This window comes from Amblyomma mixtum, chromosome 2 (assembly GCF_055824585.1).
Source record: "Amblyomma mixtum isolate Tamu chromosome 2, ASM5582458v1, whole genome shotgun sequence".
Taxonomy (NCBI): domain Eukaryota; kingdom Metazoa; phylum Arthropoda; class Arachnida; order Ixodida; family Ixodidae; genus Amblyomma; species Amblyomma mixtum.
In genome coordinates, this window is record NC_143013.1 from 218,997,187 (window position 1) to 219,018,575 (window position 21,389).

Genomic DNA, 21,389 nt, shown 5'->3' on the forward strand with positions numbered 1-21,389 from the left:
AATAATCTGTGTGCATACATGCACGACTTTTTTTTTTTTTTTTTGTCCTCAGCAGAACGACCATTTCCTATGGGTGGTTCATGGCAACATTTTATTGCGATTTGATGCTTCAAAATTTTTCATGTTTGTCGGGATTCTGGAGGCCGTTGATGTCAATGATTCATGCGAATGATTGATGTCAATGATGCCGTGTTTGTCGGGATTCTGGCAGCCAATGTGCTCGGCGGGCACAGCAATTTACCAATTAGTACAGCTGAACTGAATCAGGCGCGAAGGGCCCACGGCACGTTGAAAAGCGCCGCCAGCACTCGACCGGCGATCGTTTTAACGCGTGGTCGCATTTGAAACCCCGCCATGAAGCCAGTGCTGGCTGAACAGTCGACAGCACAGTCAACCCAGCACAGGTACAAGCAGGGCGATGACTTTCCAGCAACCGAATACAAGACACACAGCTCGGGCTCGTCAAGTCCTGACAAGCGCCCGCCCCAAGGTTACCCCTTTATACTCCAAGAGTGCGCACGCGTGCCTCTGCGTATAGGGCGCGCGCAACGCGATGTGGGAAGACGCGCGACCGAGTTGCCAGGAAATCGGGACGCGACTCCAACAAAAAAAAAACAAACACAAGGAGCGAAAGAAAGACACAGCACGGCACAGCGAAGACGACACGACACCGCCCGGGGAGCGTTCCGGCGCAACACCACCTCCGCGCTCTGAAGCGCTCGGTCGTGTGTGCGCGGCAGGTGCGTGGGACGACCGACAGCCGCAGCGAAGCGAGCGCAGGACCGCCTGGCAACAGCAGCTACGCCGCCGCCGCTTGTGTATATGTGCGCGCGTCTGCGCCGCCGCCTTGTGTACTTTCTTTTATTCGCCCGTTACGCATTTTTCCGCCTCATCCAGCCAGAGTCCCTGGCCAGCAGTCTCCTCACGCTCGTCGCGCACTGATCGCGCCCGTTTCGCATTAGCGTCCTTTTTAGAAAGCGCCGGCCGCCCGCTCAGTCCAAGGTCGTCGGTTCGATTGGCCCCATCTCGGCCGGAGGAGAAAACGACGAGGTCGCCGAAACGCCCGCGGACTCCGATTCGAGAAGAAGCTGCTCCGGCGCTGTCCGGCTCGCACCGGCGGACGTGCAGGCCGCGTAGAACGCGAGAAAATTGCGGAAGCGCCGGGCGCTGCTCTTGTTGCTGAAAGTAAGTGGACGCATCGCCGAAGCCGTCGTAAAACTTGAGGCCCGTAGTCGCAGGACAGAGTTCAGTATGAATTCTGAGCGCCAAGAAACGGCGCTATTCCAAAGCTCTCTATTAGCTTTAGAATACAGAATAGGTGGACCCTATAGGTTGTGGGATATGGTTGTGAAAATTAGCGGACCGCCAGTGCGCAAGGGCAGAGTAACAACATTCATTTGGTTGACTGAAGTCTAAGGTTGTCACGACTCTTTTAGCGATTACCTTAGTAGATACCTTGTAGCCAACGGACAGTAAGCTGATCGGTCTGTAATTTTTCAAGTGCTTGACGTCTTCTTTATGAATTAAGATAATGCTAGCGTTCTTCCAAGCTTCTGGTACACCCGAGGTCACAAGGCATTGCGTGTACAGGGTGGCTAGTAGTTTTCCTAGCACAACCTCCCCTCCGCCCTTCAACAAATCTGCTCTTATCTGGCCCTCATCAGCTGATTTCCCCCTTTTCATTGCTCCTAAGGCTTTCTTTACTTCCTCTTTCGTTACTGGAGGGAGGTCCCATTGCTGTGCGCTACTGTATCTCTCATTAACGTTCTGATTGCATTGGCTACTGCATAGATTTGTGTAGATCTCTTCCTAATGACACTGCCCTCTTTGTCTTTTAACGCATACAGCTGGTTTTTACCTATGCCGAATTTCCTCTTCCCAGCTTTTAGTCTGCCTCCGTTCTTTAGCGCATGCTCGATTCTCTCCGCACTAAACTTCCTGCCTTGCGCTTATTTATTAACTTTGATATATCGGCTAGTTCTATTCCGTTTGTAGAGTTAGAGGCCCCCATGCTTTGACGTTTCTTAATCCGATCATTCGCCTCCAGAGATAGCTTGCCGGTATCCTGTCGAACCATCCTACCGCCCACTTCTACGGTGCACTCCGTAACGAGTGCGCCGTACAACCTACATACATACCTGACAGTAAACGCGTTCAGCGAAGTGGGCGTCATAAAAAGGTCATCTTCGCGAAGCCAAAGAGAGGGGGTCGACTGAACAAAACCAAGCAAAAAAAAAAAACTCTACTAATAAAATACACTCAGCCGTGCGCCAGAGAAGGCAGTTCAGTGAGCGAGCCCGGGGGATTTACCAAGGCTTATGACGGCGCGAGGGACGACCGGCGTTTCGCAAACAACCGGCGGAAGCGCCCTGCCGAGCGTTTGTCACTCGCCCGAGTCGAGGGCGACCTCTTTTCCGCGTGCGGTACAAGCGCGACGACTCGCATCGAGCGCCACGGGGCTCCTGTCCCTTCCTCATTGCAGAGGGCAATTATTCGGGAAGCTGCACCAGCGCATGGCCACGCGCCCCGTGAATCCCCGGAATCCGTTAATAAGAGCCATTCCGAAACTTGCACTCCAAGACCCATCGCTTAGGCGACAGCCTCCACCGGCTTGTACCCAATCAGCGTGTCAGAAAGAAAGCCGTGCGCGGACACTCGCGGCCGTACGGATCGCTGAAGGTCGTACATCTTGCCGTACAATCGCCGCAGGAAGCCGTGCCACGCCCACCCAGTGGCGTTGGGGAGGTGTAGTCAGCAGCCCAATACTATAGGAAAGCTCGACCTTCGGCTCCGCCACATGGAGGCAGAGCCTACTACATTTGCGATACCTCGGAGCGAACCATCCAAATATTACGCTGGCCTACATCTCCCCAGCGGTCCACTGGCTCGACCCGGGCCTGTCAACGAGCAGGTTCTCGGCGCCCACAGGAAAACAACAAATTCGTGTGTGCGCGAGAAAGAGCTGCGGGTATAGCGACGTTGGTTTGCACCTCTAAACAGCACGCCTGTGATGTGATCATCGGAGAGCTGCAAAAAGCATCGACCGCCGCTGCTCTGACCCCCACGCACCCCAGAAACGAGCCACATAGAGAGTAGTAATACTGCTTAACTATCAACATGCATGACGTCACTACAAGCAGCGCTCATGTTCATCAGATTTTAGCGCGCCAAAACAAAGCTGTGAGGCACTGCACGGGAGGGCTCCCGATAAATTTGCACCAGGTGGGGCACTTCAACGTGCATCGAGATCTCACTGTGCAACGGCTCCCGCGACGTTATTCACGAGAACCTACCTGCCTTCGCCTGTACCCGAACGACAACGTGGTTGCACGTGGCGCTCGAAATGGGAAAGAGACAGAGAAGGGAGGAAAGGAGGGGGGCATTAACGGGCAGCTTCGGACGTTCCAGTCTTCTTCCGTACGACAGGCGTTGCAAAACGGAAACGGGGCCGCGCCGCAGCGCGCGGGACTCGGAGCCGAGGCGAGGGCGGAACCGAAGGCGAGCGGCAAGGTCACGGAGAGCGTGCGGTCGCGGCGGCTCAAGCCGAACGGCGGCCGGACCACAACGGCCGGGACACGAAGCGGGCCAAGGGGAGCCGGAAGAAGAGGAGCCGGCCACCCGGGCGAGGCGGAAAGGCTCCTCCTTTGTGTTTCCTCCCTGGCTCTTTTCACGGCCGCCCGCCGAGACGTCCAGCCAAGGTCAGCGGGACGGACACTAGCCCCCTGGGATTGGAAACAATGCGATGCCGGCCGCAGGGCCGTGTATTGGTCCGCCTAGAGCCACTGGTCCACTGCGCGCTTGGCAGGGGGTATCAGCGCACCCCAGAATAGGAGGCGACAGAACTGCACGCTGAGCTCCACGCTTCGAACCCGTCGGGATAACACAGCTGCAAGTATGCACGTGCCAACTCAGTAAAGAAAGCGCTTTTCGTTTGTTTCTCGGTGCCGTTGAAACGGAATGCCCGGTCAATTTACGTCAGCCGCAAGGGTACATGCATTTACCTGTCAGCGGGAAAGCGACGCTCGAACAGCCGATGCTGTTGGCTGTATGATCACGGCCGCTGTAGACGGCACCGCCAAGCGACAGTGGCGAAGTACTCGAACTTCAACTGGTCCAGGTCGTAAAAGCGGTTTTACATGTAAACGACTGAGCGGCGCACAGAAAATTTTCAAACTTGTTGGAACCTAGTTGCTCTGGCCAAGCCATCCGCCGAGGCAACTCGACAAAGGTTTTTGCGGCGCGCTGGCAGAAATCGCGAGCGTTTTCGCTTGCATATGAAACAGGCTAAGTAGTTGTCAGAACACACGGTCACGTCTTGCTTCGAGCGATGCCAGTGAGACAATGGTAAAAAGAAAATTCGCTTAGCTCAGGCACTACAACAACTGGCCATGTGTCAATATGACATGCACTACAGGACATATTGTACGGCTCTGACTTCAACCAACCAGTGGAGTACGGATGACGTCGGACGCCATTGAGAAACTGTATGGCAATGCAGAATGCACCTAGGCCTCAAGAACAAAAAAAAAAAAAAGAAAAGTGCGTTCGCGTTTCGAAGTCGCCGCGGGCATCAAGATGAAGAGAAATACGATGTATCTGCGCACAACCACCTGTGCTCTATATAAGAGACTGGCCGTTTTCGTCCCTACCAAAACCAGACTAATCGGCACTTTACGGGCGCGGTATAAACAACGCGTCATTGGTTCTTCACTCATCCCAGCAATATCATTATACGCTGAAAAACAAAAATGAATAAATAAACGTTTTCCCCGTTAAACGCGCACGAACCGTCGAAAAGCGGACAGGCCGTCGTTGCCCGGGGGAGAGAGACCGTAATAAAGGAGCGGCGGCCCCTCGACGCTTTATGGCGGGCCCCATTGGCGCCGGGAAGTCGTAAAGGGACACGCACCACCAGGGCCGCCTTTAATGGACGCGTCCATCGAATGGCGCTGCCTACGGGAGCGCGTCACCCGGCGGCCCTGTCCAAATGGATGGGCCAGCGAGAGACCGGTCCCGTGACAGCGCCGTGACGGAGACGCCGGCAGCGACGACGACGCGTGGCGGGATTGGACACGCAGAGTCCGGGGAACGAAGTCCCGGAACGTCCACTGCAAACGCGTTGCCTCTGATGGGTCCCGAGAGAATTAAACATCGACAGAATAATCCGATGAATAGCCAATGGGCGGCATGCAGTCGCTGCCGGTCGAGGACCGTAACGGCTGGCGGGTGTATTAGGTCACACAGGCAGCAGCAAAGCAACACTGCGGACAGCCGGCCCAACGAATTCCCCGTCAGTAAACGCCCTACGTACGCGGAGCGAGCGAACTGGCTCGCTCCACCACCCCAGATTCCGCGGATATACCATGATGCTCTGGTGAAGCACGTCAGAGCTGCCCTTACGTCATAACAGCGGGCATGGGTGTTTCAAGAAACCGGGCCATAGTCGGTACGCGTTCATGTGAACACACCTCAAAAAGACAATGGGAGAAAAAGCGCTCGTGTCGTGTAGTGTCTCTGTGAACCGTCCCGTCCTGTACACTGCCTCGTCCTGTACTGTCGAAGAGGGTCTGCATAAACAAACAACGGGTCCCAACCGCGACACCTTTCAATCGCTCGTTCCTCGTGCCCTGCGTCGTTGCCATGGTAAATGCCTTTTTGCTGCGCGGGGAAGGCAACTTCGGAGATTTGCGAGCGGTCCGTACTATGTCGGCAGAGCACCACTTCGCGTGCACCTTGCAACGAAAAAGGAAAGAAGAGGACACGCCTTGTGGCCGCACGACCGGCCGATACGACTGCGTGCATTGGCCGCGTTACGCAGGGCTCGGCAAAGCGGCCCCAACATGCTCTGAAATGACTCCTGAGAATAGACTCCCGAGAAGAATCGACTCCCGATAAGAAGAATCGACTCCCGATAAGAAGAATCGACTCCCGATAAGAAGAATCGACTCCCGAGGAGAATAATCGACTCCCGATGAGAATAATTGACTCCCGAGAAGAATTGACTCCCGAAAACTGACTACGATGAACACTACAACGAATGATTAATGACTACGATCAATGAGAGAATGACTCCGAGAAAGCTCCAGAGCAGTGCACAGTAGACGACGGGCGTTTAGGTGACCCTTGGGCCGTGCCCTTGGGGCAGGCAAGACAGCCAGATGTGCGGCGCTGTCCGCAGACAGGTCACCGCGTCGGGTCGCAGTGACAAAACACGCACGACTTCGCCCCCGCACAGGAACTGACCAACTCGCCAGCTATGTTTGTGGCGACGGCTGGCTAGGCACACGCCTCATGTTCGCTGCATCACGCAGTAATGATGAGCTCCGAGATGATGCCGCGCGATTACGCGAGGTCACCAGGAGCGAAGCAGGGCCCGCATATACGCATGGGGCTCACAGATAACGACGGGAGCTCGCCCGTACACACACGCACATAGCACGAGCTCCTGCGCATCTCTCCGGATGCGGCGAAGACCGGGCGCGCTCCTCCCCCTCTTCCTCATAGGGGCAGGAGGGGGCACGTTGAACCCGGTTGGGAGGGCATGCACCGGCCGCTTCTCCTCCACGCATGCCGACGGCTGAGGTACGCGCAAGCATACATCTACGCGGGGGGAGAGAGACGCTTGTGTATATATATAAGGGATTCGGCGACTCGGCTCGGGCCCCGTCCCGCGCGCTATATAGTAGGGTACCCGGAAGGGATATAGTACAGCGCAGAAAGAGACGCAGGCAGTCCGCTCTGTGCTAGTCCGCCAGGAGTTCTTATTTACGGAGCACGTTACAACAGTGGGGCTCTCTCAAAACGGAAGCAGCAGCGGCACGGGGGAGGAACCGTGTCATTGAGAGCACGCTTCACGGATCTCGCCAAAACAGGAGGGAAGGCAGGCGACGGTTTCCGAGTAATGCGGCGTCGCTCACGTCGTCTCTCATTTCCAGCGAAACTGGCGGCCGAGTCGGAGCGCCGAGCATTGCGCAACCTCGCCGAAAATAGGAGCAAGGTGTATACGCAGTCAAAACAGCGGTCACGTCACGCCGCGTGCTGCTGCGACGCGATACCTGGACAGAAAAAGGCGAAAAGGAAACACGCGCGCTACCGATGGAATGGGGCAACGCCACGGTCCAGGAAGAGGCGGCGGACATTTAACGGGGATACGTTGCACGGAGCGAATGAAAAGAGGGAGGGGTCATGGGGTACGGCGTTATATATACAGAACGCGACTCCATTAATAATTTATCAACCGCGGATGCGGAATGGATTTTCTTTTTATTTTCCTCGGTTTCACTCTCGTTCATTACCAACCTTCATATCTTCTGACCTGTTCTTGGGTTGCAAAGCGCACTCAACTCTTGCTCTATAGAACAGCCTTGTATTTACGCTTACATGCATAAATATGCGCCTCTTACAGCTGTCCAATCGCTTCCATCATTCATGTCATTTCTTGCAATGACTTTGGCGAATTTGACTGCCAGTGAATGTGGGTGTCCTCGGGCTTGACCTAGTTGGGTCTCAAGATGGAATTGGCCCACCCCCCGAAAATTTGAAAACTGACTTGACCCAAGTTCGGAACGGACCTGGGACAACCCCAGAACGAAGTTTGCCCACCCCCAAAATTTGGTTGACCCACCGAGCGTTCGCACAATATTTCGTGCTAAGCAATTTCTAAACCGCCAGCCATTTCTTTCGTTCCTAATTCAATTTCTGCCGAAGTAGTTTTGCCCTTCCATTTTCTTCTCTTTTTCCTTTTGGTTGGTGCCAGCACAGTAAACATCCGCCGGTAGGCACCCCCCCCCCCCCCCCGCTTTTTATTTATTTTCTTTTTTCAGCACTGACAGGCCTAACTAACGAGAAGCGGGGGGGGGGGGGGGGGGGGGGGGTCACACGTTTCCTCCTCGACTCCTCCCGATGCCAGTAAACAGTGGCGGCAACCGCGGGAAACGAACAGAAATCGGACAAAAGCGCGCTCGCTACCAAGCTGTTTGTTCAACAGTAGCCCATCCTTCCCTGACCGAGTGCAGCGACTAATCTGTTTTTGAAAACGTCATCCCCCCGAGGCCGCTAATCCCGGGTGCACACCTGTTTCATAAACACTCTAAGAGGAATTCCGTTCCACAACAGCGACAGAAACAAAAGGTTTGCCCTGAGCGGTTGAGGGGAAGGCAAAACAAACAGAAAAAAAAAAACAGGCGCTGCCCGCAAGGTCAGCACGCGGATCCCTTCTCGCGCAGGCATACGTTTAAAGCGTTCCAGCTTTCGCATTCAGCTGTCCGGAGCAGTAAAACTACGCAGCGGCAGACAAGCTGCCGCTGTAGCCGCTACTGTGTTTAACCGGGGTGACGCGGCTAGCGGGGGCAGCAGCCGATTTGAGCACGACCACCGCGTTGGAACAATTACTCGCCCCCTTCTGATGAGCGGATATTTATAAAAAATGTAGGCAGGCGCTCGAAACAACGAGAAGCGGCTTAAAAAGTTAATGCGCATGTTTTTAACGCACACACGTAAACACCTTTCCGTTTGGGCGCTGAAAACGAGTGCATGCTGTGAAGCTCGTCGCAGAAGCTGCGACGCCCGATCATCTGCGATGTATACTATCGATGTATACTAACGCCGACGGCGGCGGTCGGCTTTTGTGCTAACGGGACATAATGCTTTGGCATCAAGGGCGCGGCTCACATGTGCGGGGAAGGCTGCAACGGCAGTCTATGGCAGCCTAGAGTCACTGGAAGCTTTTCCACTGACTTTATGGCAGCCGTGGACACGGACCCACCTCGCAGGCGTTCCCTTTCAACCAGGGCACCACCGGATAACCATTCTATCCAAAGCGGCATCGAAGGCCATGCATGAAGCGACCACTGCAGTGCCGATCGCTGAGTGGTTGCAACAATCGGGCTTCGCATTTATTCCGTTCGCCCGTACTCCTCCCGCCTATGCCCTGATATATTTTGCCGTACTAGTAGGGTGTCCCACCAGGCATCGGGTACAGGATCACCGCCGCATTGCCGAAGGAGGAAGGAAACGTGGGCCAGAGACGGGGAGTAGGGGAAGTGAAGGAAAAAACTATTTACATGGTTACATGATTAAATACATTATTTACAAGAGCGGGACTGAGAATGGATCTCAGTGGAAGGGGAACGTCTTCGTCAACCGTAGTCGACTGGAGCTAGCAGGCTTCTCTCGGCCACACTCACGGCCGAGTTAAATATCGTTCGGTTTCCCCAGATCCCTGGCTGGGGAATAATGGTCGACGAGCACTGTCCAATCGGATGGACCGAAGGGGACGTTCTTGTTACCACCCACGGCTGGGCAGGTGCGGGCTTTTCCACTCTCTTGCAGCTGGGTCGATGGGAAGGGGGGGGGGGGGGGGGGGGGAGATGCTGACTCATCCAGGAATCTCCCGAAGTCTTCCAGCAGGTGAATGAACTTGCTTCCCCGCCGATTGCCCAGAACGCGAGTCGGGGACACAGAATTCTTCAATTATCCGCCAGTGTGACCGGCGCCGGCACGTCGCCTCTGCTGTGGTCGCTCGGACAATACCTCCGGCGCGTCCCCGGCCTTCGCCGCTATAGTGGTCACCTCCGCTCAAGGAATTTCGCTGGGGTTACTGCTGACAATGGCCCTAGACATTCCTGCTACACTAATCCGCTGAGGCTCGGAGGGGCATTCCAAGCATTCCACTTCCCACCGCCGTCGCGGGGTTGTCGGCCTCGATGAATGTTCACGGTAGCTGCTTGATCGGGCCCACGTGGTCCGAAGTACGGTCACAACAGCCCGCTGCCAATTACGGGAGCCGCCGCGAGAGAAATAGACGCAGCTTCGAGGACGGCTTTTTTTTTATTAAGGCGAAAGCCTTTAATGCCTCATACTGTCGTTAGCAGACGCGTCGGCAGATTTTTCCGCCTTTCGGCGTCACTGCTTAAAAGGCTCAAGGTTCCAGCATGAATAAAGGCGCATCTAGTGAATGCATGGGCTTCATAAATAAAATAAAAGGAGTAAAGTCAAGAAAAGGAAAATAAAAAATAAAAATAAGAAAATAAACAAAAATGAGAACAGAATAAAAATAAGATGTGGAAATAAGAATAAAAGACAATAAAATTAAGTAAAGGAGCAATAAATAAATAGTAACAAAATATGAAAAATAAAAAAGTAAATGAAGAACAAACAGTGGCCAGGAAACGCTATCGCCTTGCAGCACTTTAGATAGCCAAAGTGCCCTCTGAATTTTTATTACGTTGGTTGTTCCTCCACAGCGCAGGCTTCTCCCCTCGCTCGACCTGAACGACCGAAGTCCCGACGCGCTCGCAAACGCGATGTGTGCAGCCTTCAGGCGCGGCCGCCGACGCTGCAACGGCTGAAAAACGCCGCGGAAGCCTAATCCGAGCACGGACAACTTGCTCGCGTTGCGCGCTTCTTTTTTTAACCGCGCGGATAAGCGATAAAAGGGAAAACCGGCGGCGAGAACGGCGCGATGACCCAGTTTCGACCGACGAGAGTGATGCCGTCAGATGCACGAGATAGGACGGGACCACGGGCCCTTTGTTCGCTGCAGCCAGATAGGCTCGGGATACGATCGGGGGGCGACAATAAAATGCCGCGCGCTGTTTATGGAAGCCAGAAACGAGGTCTGGGGCGATGTCAAGGCCCCCGCTTCTGCGTATTTCCCCCTCCCCTCTCAAGCTCCGCTGATTTCAATCGGCCCACACGCGGAAATCGGAGCCCACAACACGCCCTGGGAACACGAATAGGCCTATATGGGAATAAAAAGAAAAAAGACGTCCTTTAGCGCAATGCTCTAATGCTAATGTGCTCAACACAAACAGAACAACGTCCGTACATGCATCGCGACGTGGGTGTATGAAATATGAACAGTGCAAGATGCTCCACGCAATGACGCAAACGCGGGCCACAAGTAGGAAGTGACAGTACAGCCGGCCAAATGTTTAGCTGGCGTGCGTGACGGCCGCGTTTTCCGTGCTCCTGTAGCTTACGACGGAGCAAACTTGCAAAAATATCAAATTTAAGCCCAGACTTAACATTGAGCTATCCGCAAGTTTGCTTCGTCGTAAAGCGCAGGACCGCAGAAAAAGCAAGCTAAAGATTTGGTCGGCTGTACGTGGTGGATGAGTAAACAAAAATGATCACAGCCCTTTTAGCCGCGAAAGAAGCGCTAACAGCTGGAGATATTTACTGCATTGCCCGCAATAAAAGGAGGAAGAACTGTTCTATCACACACACACACACATACGCGCGCGCGCGCGCGCGCGTGGCTAAAAACGGGATATAACAACCCATAGTGGCCTCTTCCATCATCAGCCTCCACGATAGTGACTATCTTTTGCTGTCACAGCCATAGGAGGGGTGCTGACACATGTCGAACCTTCGCCGTCTATACATAGCTTTGACGACAAGAGAGATTGCTATCTTGGAGGCTAATTATAAAAAAGGGGACAATAGGGCGCTATCCTGTTTTAGCTGTGCGTGGAAATACTATAGTGAGGATGCAAAATATGCATGTGAGAGGAAAGAATGGATGTATACGTCACGAAAAAAAGTATATAACGAAAGAGCAATAACTCGCGTGGCAGGTAACTGCTTTTCGAAGCTAGGACAGGTGATTTGAGAGCGAAAACGCCCAGGGATAAATTTGAAGAAGCGAATATATACTGAAATGGAGACCATTACAGCACATAGTTTCGAGGTGCACAAAACTTCGACTTGCCCTTACCTAGGGAACGGCTTCAGATCTAGAGGGGGCGTCATAACAAGGGGGCCGAAGACGAACGTATTATATCAGACAGCCTGCGACATTAGTAGGAAACAGCGAATAACACGATTTACTCTTTTTTCACAAAATTCTAAAAGGTGACGAAGTCAGCAACGGGCAGCTGGCATAGCCGTACAGCCGAGTAACTTTCTCGCATTCTCTCCTTGAACTCTGGGAAGCGGCACCACATCGCGAAACGCGATAGTCGTTACCAGAAAACAAGGGCAGGACAGACGAAGTCTTTCGCAGAGCGTGAGAGAGAGAGAGAAAGAATGGTCCAGCGCCTGCGGGGACCTCGATGCAGTGCTAACTGGAGCACGGGCGACAGGAAGAAAAAGAGAGAGGAACGGTTCGCGATAGCGAGCTTCCGCACACCGCGCGCGGCAGGCAACGACGGGCGCCCTGGGGCCCACGGCGACAGCGCTTTGCCGTTGACGATAGCACGTCCTCGCACACGCGGGGTGATGTAAGGACGGCGTGGTAGCGCATCAGCTGCATCACGCACCTTCCAAACCCGAACAACAGACACTTATCCTCTTTTGTAGCGAAAGCTACATTGGCCACGAACTTGCGATTTCGCTGTGGCGGTACTCCGAGGAGGTACAGTGACCGACCTTGAGCCGTTGCCTAGCAACCGCCGCAGCTGGCGGACGCCGCGCCATCTGACATGACGTCACACCGCGAGCCTCGCCGCCGTTTCGTATGACGTCACACCGCTCGCTTCGCCAGCTGTGTCGCATGCCTGCTTTCGCCACGTATATCCTGGCATAGCCGAGCTGAGCCAGTGCCAATTTTTTGGCCATGGCGTGCTACGTCCACGCGAACACTGAGCGTACAGTCTCGAGCAATATGAGTGGGTTCAAGCTTTTTGCACAAAACTGCGAATTTTCTGGTTATTGCTCTATTAAATTTGAGAACGACTTCTGAGGAAAACTAGTTAGAAAACAAAAAATAAACAGTGCTAGCCACACATGATTAGGTTTGGTTTATGGGGGTTTAATAACGTCTCAAAGCGACTCAGGCTATGAGGGACGCCGTAGTGGAGGGCTCCGGAAATTTCGACCGTCTGGGGTTCTTTAACGTGCACTGACATCGCACAGTTCACGGGCCTCTAGAATTTCGCCTCCATCGAAATTCGACCGCCGCGGTCGGGATCGAACCCGCGTCTTTCGGGTCAGCAGCCGAGCGCCATAACCACGGAGCCACCGCGGCGGCTACACATAACTAGGGAGTAATTATTAACCGAGTGCGGCAACTCTGTTCCCTCCTCCTCACGAGTGCACACTCGCAACCGATACTAATACGCGCCAGCCGACCGATAACCCTTTCCTGGTGTGACGGTTTCTTCGTCTCTATTCCAGGTTGGCCAAACTACGATGCAGAGGCTGCCGACGGTGACTAACACGATCCGCTCCGCTGGGCGCCATGTCCAGGACACAAACGACGGCAGTTAGGCCTCTCCACCCGACAACCTCGGCTACCTCGATTGCGCGCCGCGCTAACTGGCTGCCGGGACGCCGTGGTCACACTCGACTGCCGCCCGAAAGACAATCCACTTCGCGTTAAGGAGTCATCGAGAGGGCGCCGCGGGCCATTAGGCCGTCAAGGCGACGCCCGCGGAGGGGGGCGAACTGGACACGGCAGTTGCTGAGAAGGAGGGCGGTGAGTGCAGCTGAGAGTACGCATATAAAAAACACGGAACTCCGACACAGAAACTGGGATGCACGGATGCCTTCGCACCCAAACAGGAAAAATAGTATAGAGGAATTAAAAAAAAAAGGTCCCGCTTCCTGCCACTGAGCACAACGGGGCAGGCGTGACACTCTTCTGACGGCCCGAAGCAAAATATGCAAAGTAACATGTAAATAAGAGTGAAGGGGCCGAATTGGAACGGGAAACCATCTATTAAGAAGCCAAAGCCAGAGTTTCGCTTTTCTTTTCGTTGCACCGCTCGTGCCTCTTGGTCAAACGCATTCACACAGTTCGAAAACATCCATGCATTGTGGAGAAGCCGACATCTCCACATCATTTGGCACTACACTGCTGTTGGAAGCCCACTGGTGCACCTACATTTCTCGTGATTTCCGGCATTTGATGTCACCCACGTGCACATATTCAATTAAGAGATACTTTTGTATCAAAAACACGCAATTTTATGAGAAGTTTTCGCTAACTGCATAAAATGGAGCGCTGTGATTTCTGCAGTTTTCAACAGATGGCGCCACACATCCACAAAGCCGAGTATTTTCTTTGTAACTCATCGAGATATGTCTTGGTCCAGTCAACGCAATACTAAAAAGTTGTGTCATTCGCTGCAACAGTACTTTGGATAGAATAAAGCAAGGTCGGCAGCGAAAGATACGCGGATTGAGCCTGCACCCGCTCCAACTACAGTCGAACCTAGTTATAACGAAATGATGGATATAACGAAGGAAGACGATTCCCCTTGTAAGCTCTGTCAACACGGGCTATAACGAAGCTACGGCTATAACGAAATAATTACCTGGCCCCTTCAGATTAGCTATAACGAGGTTCAACATTACTTTGCCAAGTATTCCTCCTACAAGCAAGAGCTTCCGCTTTCCCTAATAACTTGGTTGCTGGAGTAACTCTAGTGAGACGAACAGCAATGCTCCGCCACTACACCACGCTGTCTAGCTACACGCTCGAGCAGCAACACTCACGGGTGTTCAAGTTTGAATAAGGCACGATAGAACAACAGGAGCCGCTCAAGACACCCTCAGCCGCGCGAAGATTTGCCTCAGCCAATGCTAGAAGCCTAGAACGCGCCGCTCCACACTGCGGGGCAGCACCAACGTAGTGCCAAACGAGAAAGTTCAGCGTGATGTGCCTGTAGACGTCTGGCGAATGGACTGTGCTCTCTGGTAAAAATAAGGCCATAATGTGTACTATTCTTCAGCACCATTCGATGATACTGTGTTATTCCCCATTTGTCTTCAGCCTGTCAGTCGATAACATGGTGGTTCACACTAAAGCCCCTGAGGGGCTTCAGTTCACACCGGTCCTAGATAAGGGGATTCCTATCAGCCTCGTACATGAAATGCTTTGCCGAGAAAACTGGGTCACCATCTCGCAAGGCAACGAAAAGCATGCTAACAAAGCCAGATAAGGCTGAACCAAAACCTGGTGTGAAACTGGCTCGAAGAAAAGGGGCGCACGGCATGACGAAAAACTCCGACGGAGAGCGGCCATAATTGCATCACGCGCGGACTTCTTTAGCCACGCCGTCCCAGACCAGCGCGGCCTCGACAGCGTCTACGGAAAAGAGCTGCCACTCCTCTCGGGGCAACAGTTCTGTGCAGTGAAGCACAACGAACGACGAGGCGGCACCACCTTAGGTAACGGCGCGCGGGATTCATACAGCGAGAGCTGTAACCCTGAAGAGCTGCGGGAGTGACGGCGTCGGCTGCAACCATTAACAGCCCGATGACGTCACCACTCTGGGGTTACATCCTTACCTTGTGACCGGCTGAACTGAACCACTGTCGCGTTCACATGTCAGGCAACGAGTGCGAGCAATCGAGGCGGCTTGGTCTAGGTTAATTGCCGCTGTCGCCCTTTCGCACGAGAGCGTGACGAATAGTTTTTTTTTCTATTTTTTTTCCTTTCTCACTCCACGCGAATGACCAAAGGTAGACAAACCCCGCAGAACACCCTGACTGCCTCGAAGGCTGCTGGCACGCGCTTTACTTGGCGCGCATCCACGCTTTTTGAATGACTGAACTGGTGGAAGGGTTCCTCACTGGACAGCCCGCTCTGAAATTACGGCCACCCGGCCGTGAACGCTGCCGTCGCAGACGACAGGATTCCTGGGCCGAGGTGACGCGCTCGCATGCTTCGACGTACTGAGCCGCGCGCAATGACCTTCCCCGCCTATTGCGGTACAGCGGAGTAAACACAACGCGGACGCGCGCTGTCCAGGAAACGCTGGGGCATGCGGATTCTGCCGATCCTGTCTAGAGCCACTAGAGACCTTCGTCGTCTCCCTGCCGAGTCCTTCGCGTACCCGCATGCCACAACCGCGAAATGGAGCGCTGCATTACGCAATATACCGACCTTTCAAACTAGAGAAGATTGTCGTTTAGCAACCCCATGAATCACCCTGTATTGCCCGGCAAGCCCCTCACCCCACTGTGAGGGAAAGCCGACATGTTCTTTTTTAAGCATGAAATGCTTTTAGCCCCCGTTGTCGGCAGTGTGGTGACGTCACGCCGAGACCGAGAGCCATCATCCGGGCACTGAAATCCACTCATCCGGGCACTGAAATCCAGTCATCCGGGCACTGAAATCCAGTCATCCGGGTACTGAAACCCAGTCATCCGGGCACTGAATTCCAGTCATCCGGGCACTGAATTCCAGTCATCCGGGCACTGAAATCCACTCATCCGGGCACTGAATTCCAGTCATCCGGGCTCTGAAACGAGAACATCCGGGCACCGTACGAGACTTAACGAGATTTAACGAGACTCTCTAAGCCCTCCTACGCGACCGGCATGCAAGCGCCGGTTGGTCTCCAAACGAGACAAAAAATAACTGCTGCCAGTGCCTTCTCAATGTTTATCAAGATATCAGTGGAGCTGTGGGTTTGATAATGCACGGAATTATAATTTCCGATTTCTAATAACGCGTGCAAAAAGCACATAAATGCCACGTTACACTTCGTTGTCATACGTGATCTCTTAGGGGCTTCGCGCATCGAAGCAAAGCCGCGCAGGCGCACAGGGGCCCGGGGGAGAAACGCTGCGTTCAAAGGGCAAGGCATCGCGCCGAACGGGTGGTGGCGTTCCTCCCTTCCTTTACGGTGCGGTTCGGGTGTCCACCGAGATGGCAGAGAATTACTGCGCCATTTCCTTTCCTCAAAAAAATCTCTGCCTCTCCCGTAACCGAGAGCAGAGTAAGCATGAAATGTTTACTTTTGAGGAAAGGAAATGGCGCAGTAATTCTCTGCCATCTCGGTGGACACCCGAACCGCACCGTAAAGGAAGGGAGGAAGCCACCACCCGTTCGGCACGATGCCTTGCCCTTTGAACGCAGCGCTTCTCCCCCGGATCACGTACGACAACGAAGTGCAACATGCAATTTATGTGCTTTTTGCAGGCGTTATTAGAAATCGGAAATTATAATTCCGTGCGTTATCAAACGCACAGCGCGACTGATATCTTGATAAACATTGAGAAGGCACTGGCAGCAGTTATTTTTTGTGACTCGTTTGGAGACCAACCGTTGCTTGCATGCCGGTCGCGTAGGAGGGCTTAGAGAGTCTCGTTAAATCTCGTTAAGTCTCGTACGGTGCCCGGATGTTCTCGTTTCAGAGCCCGGATGACTGGAATTCAGTGCCCGGATGACTCGATTTCAGTGCCCGGATGACTCGATTTCAGTGCCCGGATGACTCGATTTCAGTGCCCGGATGAGTGGATTTCAGTGCCCGGATGATGGCTCTCGGTCTCGGCGTGACGTCACCACACTGCCGACAACGGGGGCTAAAAGCATTTCATGCTTAAAAACCTTGCGGTCAAATGGCAAGGCATCGCGCTGAACGGGTGGTGGCGTTCCTCCCTTCCTGTACGGTGCGGTTCGGGTGTCCACCGAGATGACATTAGGCCCGTAAACATTTCATGCTTACTCTACTCTCGTTTACGGGAGAGGCAGAGAATTTTAAGCATGAAATGCTTTTAGCTCCCGTTGTCGGCAGTGTGGTGACGTCACGCCGAGACCGAGAGCCATCATCCGGGCACTGAAATGCACTCATCCGGGCACTGAATTCCAGTCATCCGGGCACTGAAATCGAGTCATCCGGGCACTGAATTCCAGTCATCCGGGCTCTGAAACGAGAACATCCGGGCACCGTACGAGACTTAACGAGATTTAACGAGACTCTCTAAGCCCTCCTACGCGACCGGCATGCAAGCGCCGGTTGGTCTCCAAATGAGACAAAAAATAACTGCTGCCAGTCCTTCTCAATGTTTATCAAGATATCAGTGGAGCTGTGGGTTTGATAATGCACGGAATTATAATTTCCGATTTCTAATAACGCGTGCAAAAAGCACATAAATGCCACGTTACACTTCGTTGTCATACGTGATCCGGGGGAGAAGCGCTGCGTTCAAAGGGCAAGGCATCGCGCCGAACGGGTGGTGGCGTTCCTCCCTTCCTTTACGGTGCGGTTCGGGTGTCCACCGAGATGGCAGAGAATTACTGCGCCATTTCCTTTCCTCAAAAAAACCTTGCGTTCAAATGGCAAGACATTGCGCTGAACGGGTGGTGGCGTTCCTCCCTTCCTGTACGGTGCGGTTCGGGTGTCCACCGAGATGACATTAGGCCCGTAAACATTTCATGCTTACTCTACTCTCGTTTACGGGAGAGGCAGAGATTTTTTTTTACCCTGTGGGAATCCTGGCTTTCCGCCGTCGCCTTTGCGCGGCTGTGCCGGCCTCCCGCGTTGTTTTCTCTCTTTTCATAATGTACCGTTTTCTCTTCCCTATCCTTTCGTTCGTCAAAGCAGAATAAAATGTCGAGACCAGAGCGTTCACTATTTCATTTATTGTTTCCTTAAAGGCCCGAAGGCATTACATAACGGGGGGGGGGGGGGGGGGGGGACATATTGGTTTACAACGGCGAAAAAGTGATGGGAACATGCATAAGAATAAAACAAACATACAAGCAAACATAACAGGGGTTGTAGTCCTGTCAGGGTTTCCCAGCAGGTGATACATCACTCATTAAAATATATCAGACTGGAAGGCAACAACAACAAAAAAAAACGTCATCTTTGATGTATTTACGCACGGTGATATACAGCCGACCCTCAACGACTGTTCCGAGAATCGAAAGAATCCACATTGTAATCTACGTTCGACGGCCTAGCCCAACGAACGCACCGGGTGAAAGCAGAACCGAAACCAGGGCAGAAGGAGCTCCGGCTACGACTCGGGCTGCGTCCCCGACCGACGTCGAGGCGACGCAATTGATCGGCCAGCTCGCCCCCAGTCAACGGCCGACACCTCGTGCACAACCGAAGCGGTTTCACGCTTCCCGCCTGACAAAGTGCCCGAAGCTGCGGCGTGTGAAATTACCCACCGCGACAGCTGCTCCTCTTATCTTGCCACTTCCCGTGGCTGTAACCACGCGGTAAGAAAAACAACAAAGCTAAGTAAAAAACGAATTCGCCGTCCACAAACACACATGCATGGAGTACGTTCTCTCTCTCTCTCTCCAAACTTTGTTTTCTTTTCCTTTTAACAAACTAGGCAAATGGAAAGGGCAAGTACCATAATCCCTGTCGCCGCTTTCCTCCTCGCAGTTACCTCGCACCAGGCGAAGCGCAGCGATAACGCGGAGTATGAAGAAAATACCAAACCGACACTCCCATAACAATGTGTTGCTGCTCACGGTGATCAGCTCTCCGTTAGGTAAAGACACAGGAAAATGAGGCTCGTCAAGCGACAAACACGCGCAAAGGACAAGGCGCGGAACGTTAGCCTTAGAAAAGTTAACGTAACGAATCATTCAAAATGCCTCCTACGTCGCCGCTCCAGCACAAAACGCGTCGCACATAGGTGCAGACATGGCAGATGGCGCGGCATGTGGCAAGGATGGGGCTCCCGCGCGTCATCCGGTGATGAGCGAGACCAGACGATCCGATTTTTCATGTGTGTTTGTTTATTGGGGAGTTGTTGCGCTCTCTCGAGTGATTGATCTTTCATGGCAGTACGCCGCCGCGGCATCCTAAAGCAGCATGGCCTGGCATCGTGAAGGTGAATTGTAAGAAGCGTCACCGCACAAGTGGGCGGGTCAATGTAGAAACGACCGCGGCCCTTTAACAAGGACCTACTAACACCGGTGTTGCTGCCACCACTCAGTACTATCTCGCTAAACATTTGCAGATGCGACTTCCATCACACATTTCTGCTTAGTCATCTGTCATGACACAGTGACGGACAGACTGCGCTTTTGCAACGGTGGAAGGCCTTGGTTCCAGTTATGATCACCAATGATGGTTCAAGTGACAGCTAGGGTAAACCGATCTGAAGACGGGTACCTCCGCGAGCGGAGAAACCGAACTCGCGGCGCAACTCACGGGATAGGAACCAGACAAAAGAAGCCCCGCCGATCGCTTTAAGCCGCAACGGATGCGCGCAGCCGGCTAACAAAGGAGATCAAGCAAAAGCGCGCCGTAAAGCGCTCGCCACCGAGACGGCGCGGAAGCGAAATCCGGCCGCAGCGAACGGCAAGAGACGGTGCCCACGACAACAGCGCTGGCGAAACTCGAGCAGCAGGAGATCGGGGTCGGCCGGTGGACCGGCTGGATCACGCATGTATCAGCTGATAGATTAGGCAGCACGGACACGAGCAGCAGGAGAGGGGGGCGCGAGGAGGTCGGGTCGCCTGCTTCACGCGCGGAGCAGGCATCGGCACGAAGGAAAACAACAGCGCAGCAGCAACAGCAATGCGCATCCTACATGGCCGAGGCGAGATGACGCACTTGGCGTGTCGGGCCAGTGGCCGACGCTGGACGCTCAACCCGGAGGCAGCGACAGACGCGAGCGAGCGAACGCAGCACACAATGGGCAAGCCCGTGCATGTTTACTTGCGCTGGGACCCCCCGAGCGCGTACTAAGAGTGGCCAAAAACGGCACGGACGAGCTAGTGCCTAGCTCTCGTTGCACAGTTTTGTGAGCGACGGGGGAAACAAACGCCATCCTGAGAGCGAGTATTTAAAGGGACGCGATCGGGGGCGAGGAGGTCGTTAAAGGGCCGGCCGCGCATCGCCGAAAGCAGACGTCAATAAGCGGCACGGCGCGCTGCTTCGTGCGGGAACAGTGTAGGTGCTTACCGCCTTGTAGCGGCCCTTGTAGACGACCGCGAAGGCGCCGTGGCCGATCAAATCCTTGGTGTTGTACTCGTATTCTCCGACCGTCTCCATGGTTTGAGGCTGGACGCGTCCCAACGCGTCAGGCTCGGTGCTGCTGGCAGTCAGCTGTCAGAGGAGTACGCCTTTGTCCCACGCAGAGAGCTTTGTTAGGCCTAGAGCAGCAGCCGACGCTCGCGTATCCGAGGCCCATCGTTGCTGCCGCATCAATCGTGGTCGCTCGGCGCTACGACGGCACCATAGCGACTCGCAGTTCCACGAAATAGGAGGCACAACGCACTGAGTGCTCTCGGCTGTGACAATGGTGATCACGTAACGCGCCCTCCTCGCTCGCTTTCTTATTCATTCATTTAATCCACAGACGATATTATATATCGCACGGAGTGACGGAAGAAGACGGTGCAGTTTTTTTCTAGCGATCGGGGGCCCGCACAACACCTTGCGACAACACAGGAAACACTGTCGACCACCGCGATCACACACGAAGCTCCGACTGAGCAGCCATGATTCACATCACTGCGCGAAAAGCACACGACCGCAGCACACTCTTGCATCCATTTGCAGCACTTGCCTTGCGAGCGTTTCTTGTACGAGCGACCGCAGCGCCGCAAGTCATCCGCGCGCAATGTAGTGCGCTTTTGTACCAACATAAATATGTTTCACGCAGCACGTAGTGCGCAACCACGTACAATTATTGATATAATAAACAAATTTGTTTTAATTAATATAATAAAATGTTTT

General features: G+C 53.7%; 1 protein-coding gene across 2 annotated transcripts in view; it reads right to left on the bottom strand.

Annotated features, from left to right (window-relative positions):
* Nucleotides 1-21,194, bottom strand: part of Atg1 (serine/threonine-protein kinase unc-51-like protein Atg1) — a 167,126-nt gene extending 145,932 nt beyond the window's left edge. For both annotated transcript variants that reach the window (XM_089573116.1, XM_089573115.1), the window contains exon 1: nt 20,613-21,194. In XM_089573116.1, coding sequence (XP_089429242.1) covers nt 20,613-20,702 — 90 coding nt within the window. In that variant the 5' untranslated portion in view covers nt 20,703-21,194. The remainder of the gene's footprint in view (nt 1-20,612) is intronic.
* Between the last annotated feature and the right edge of the window lie 195 nt (nt 21,195-21,389).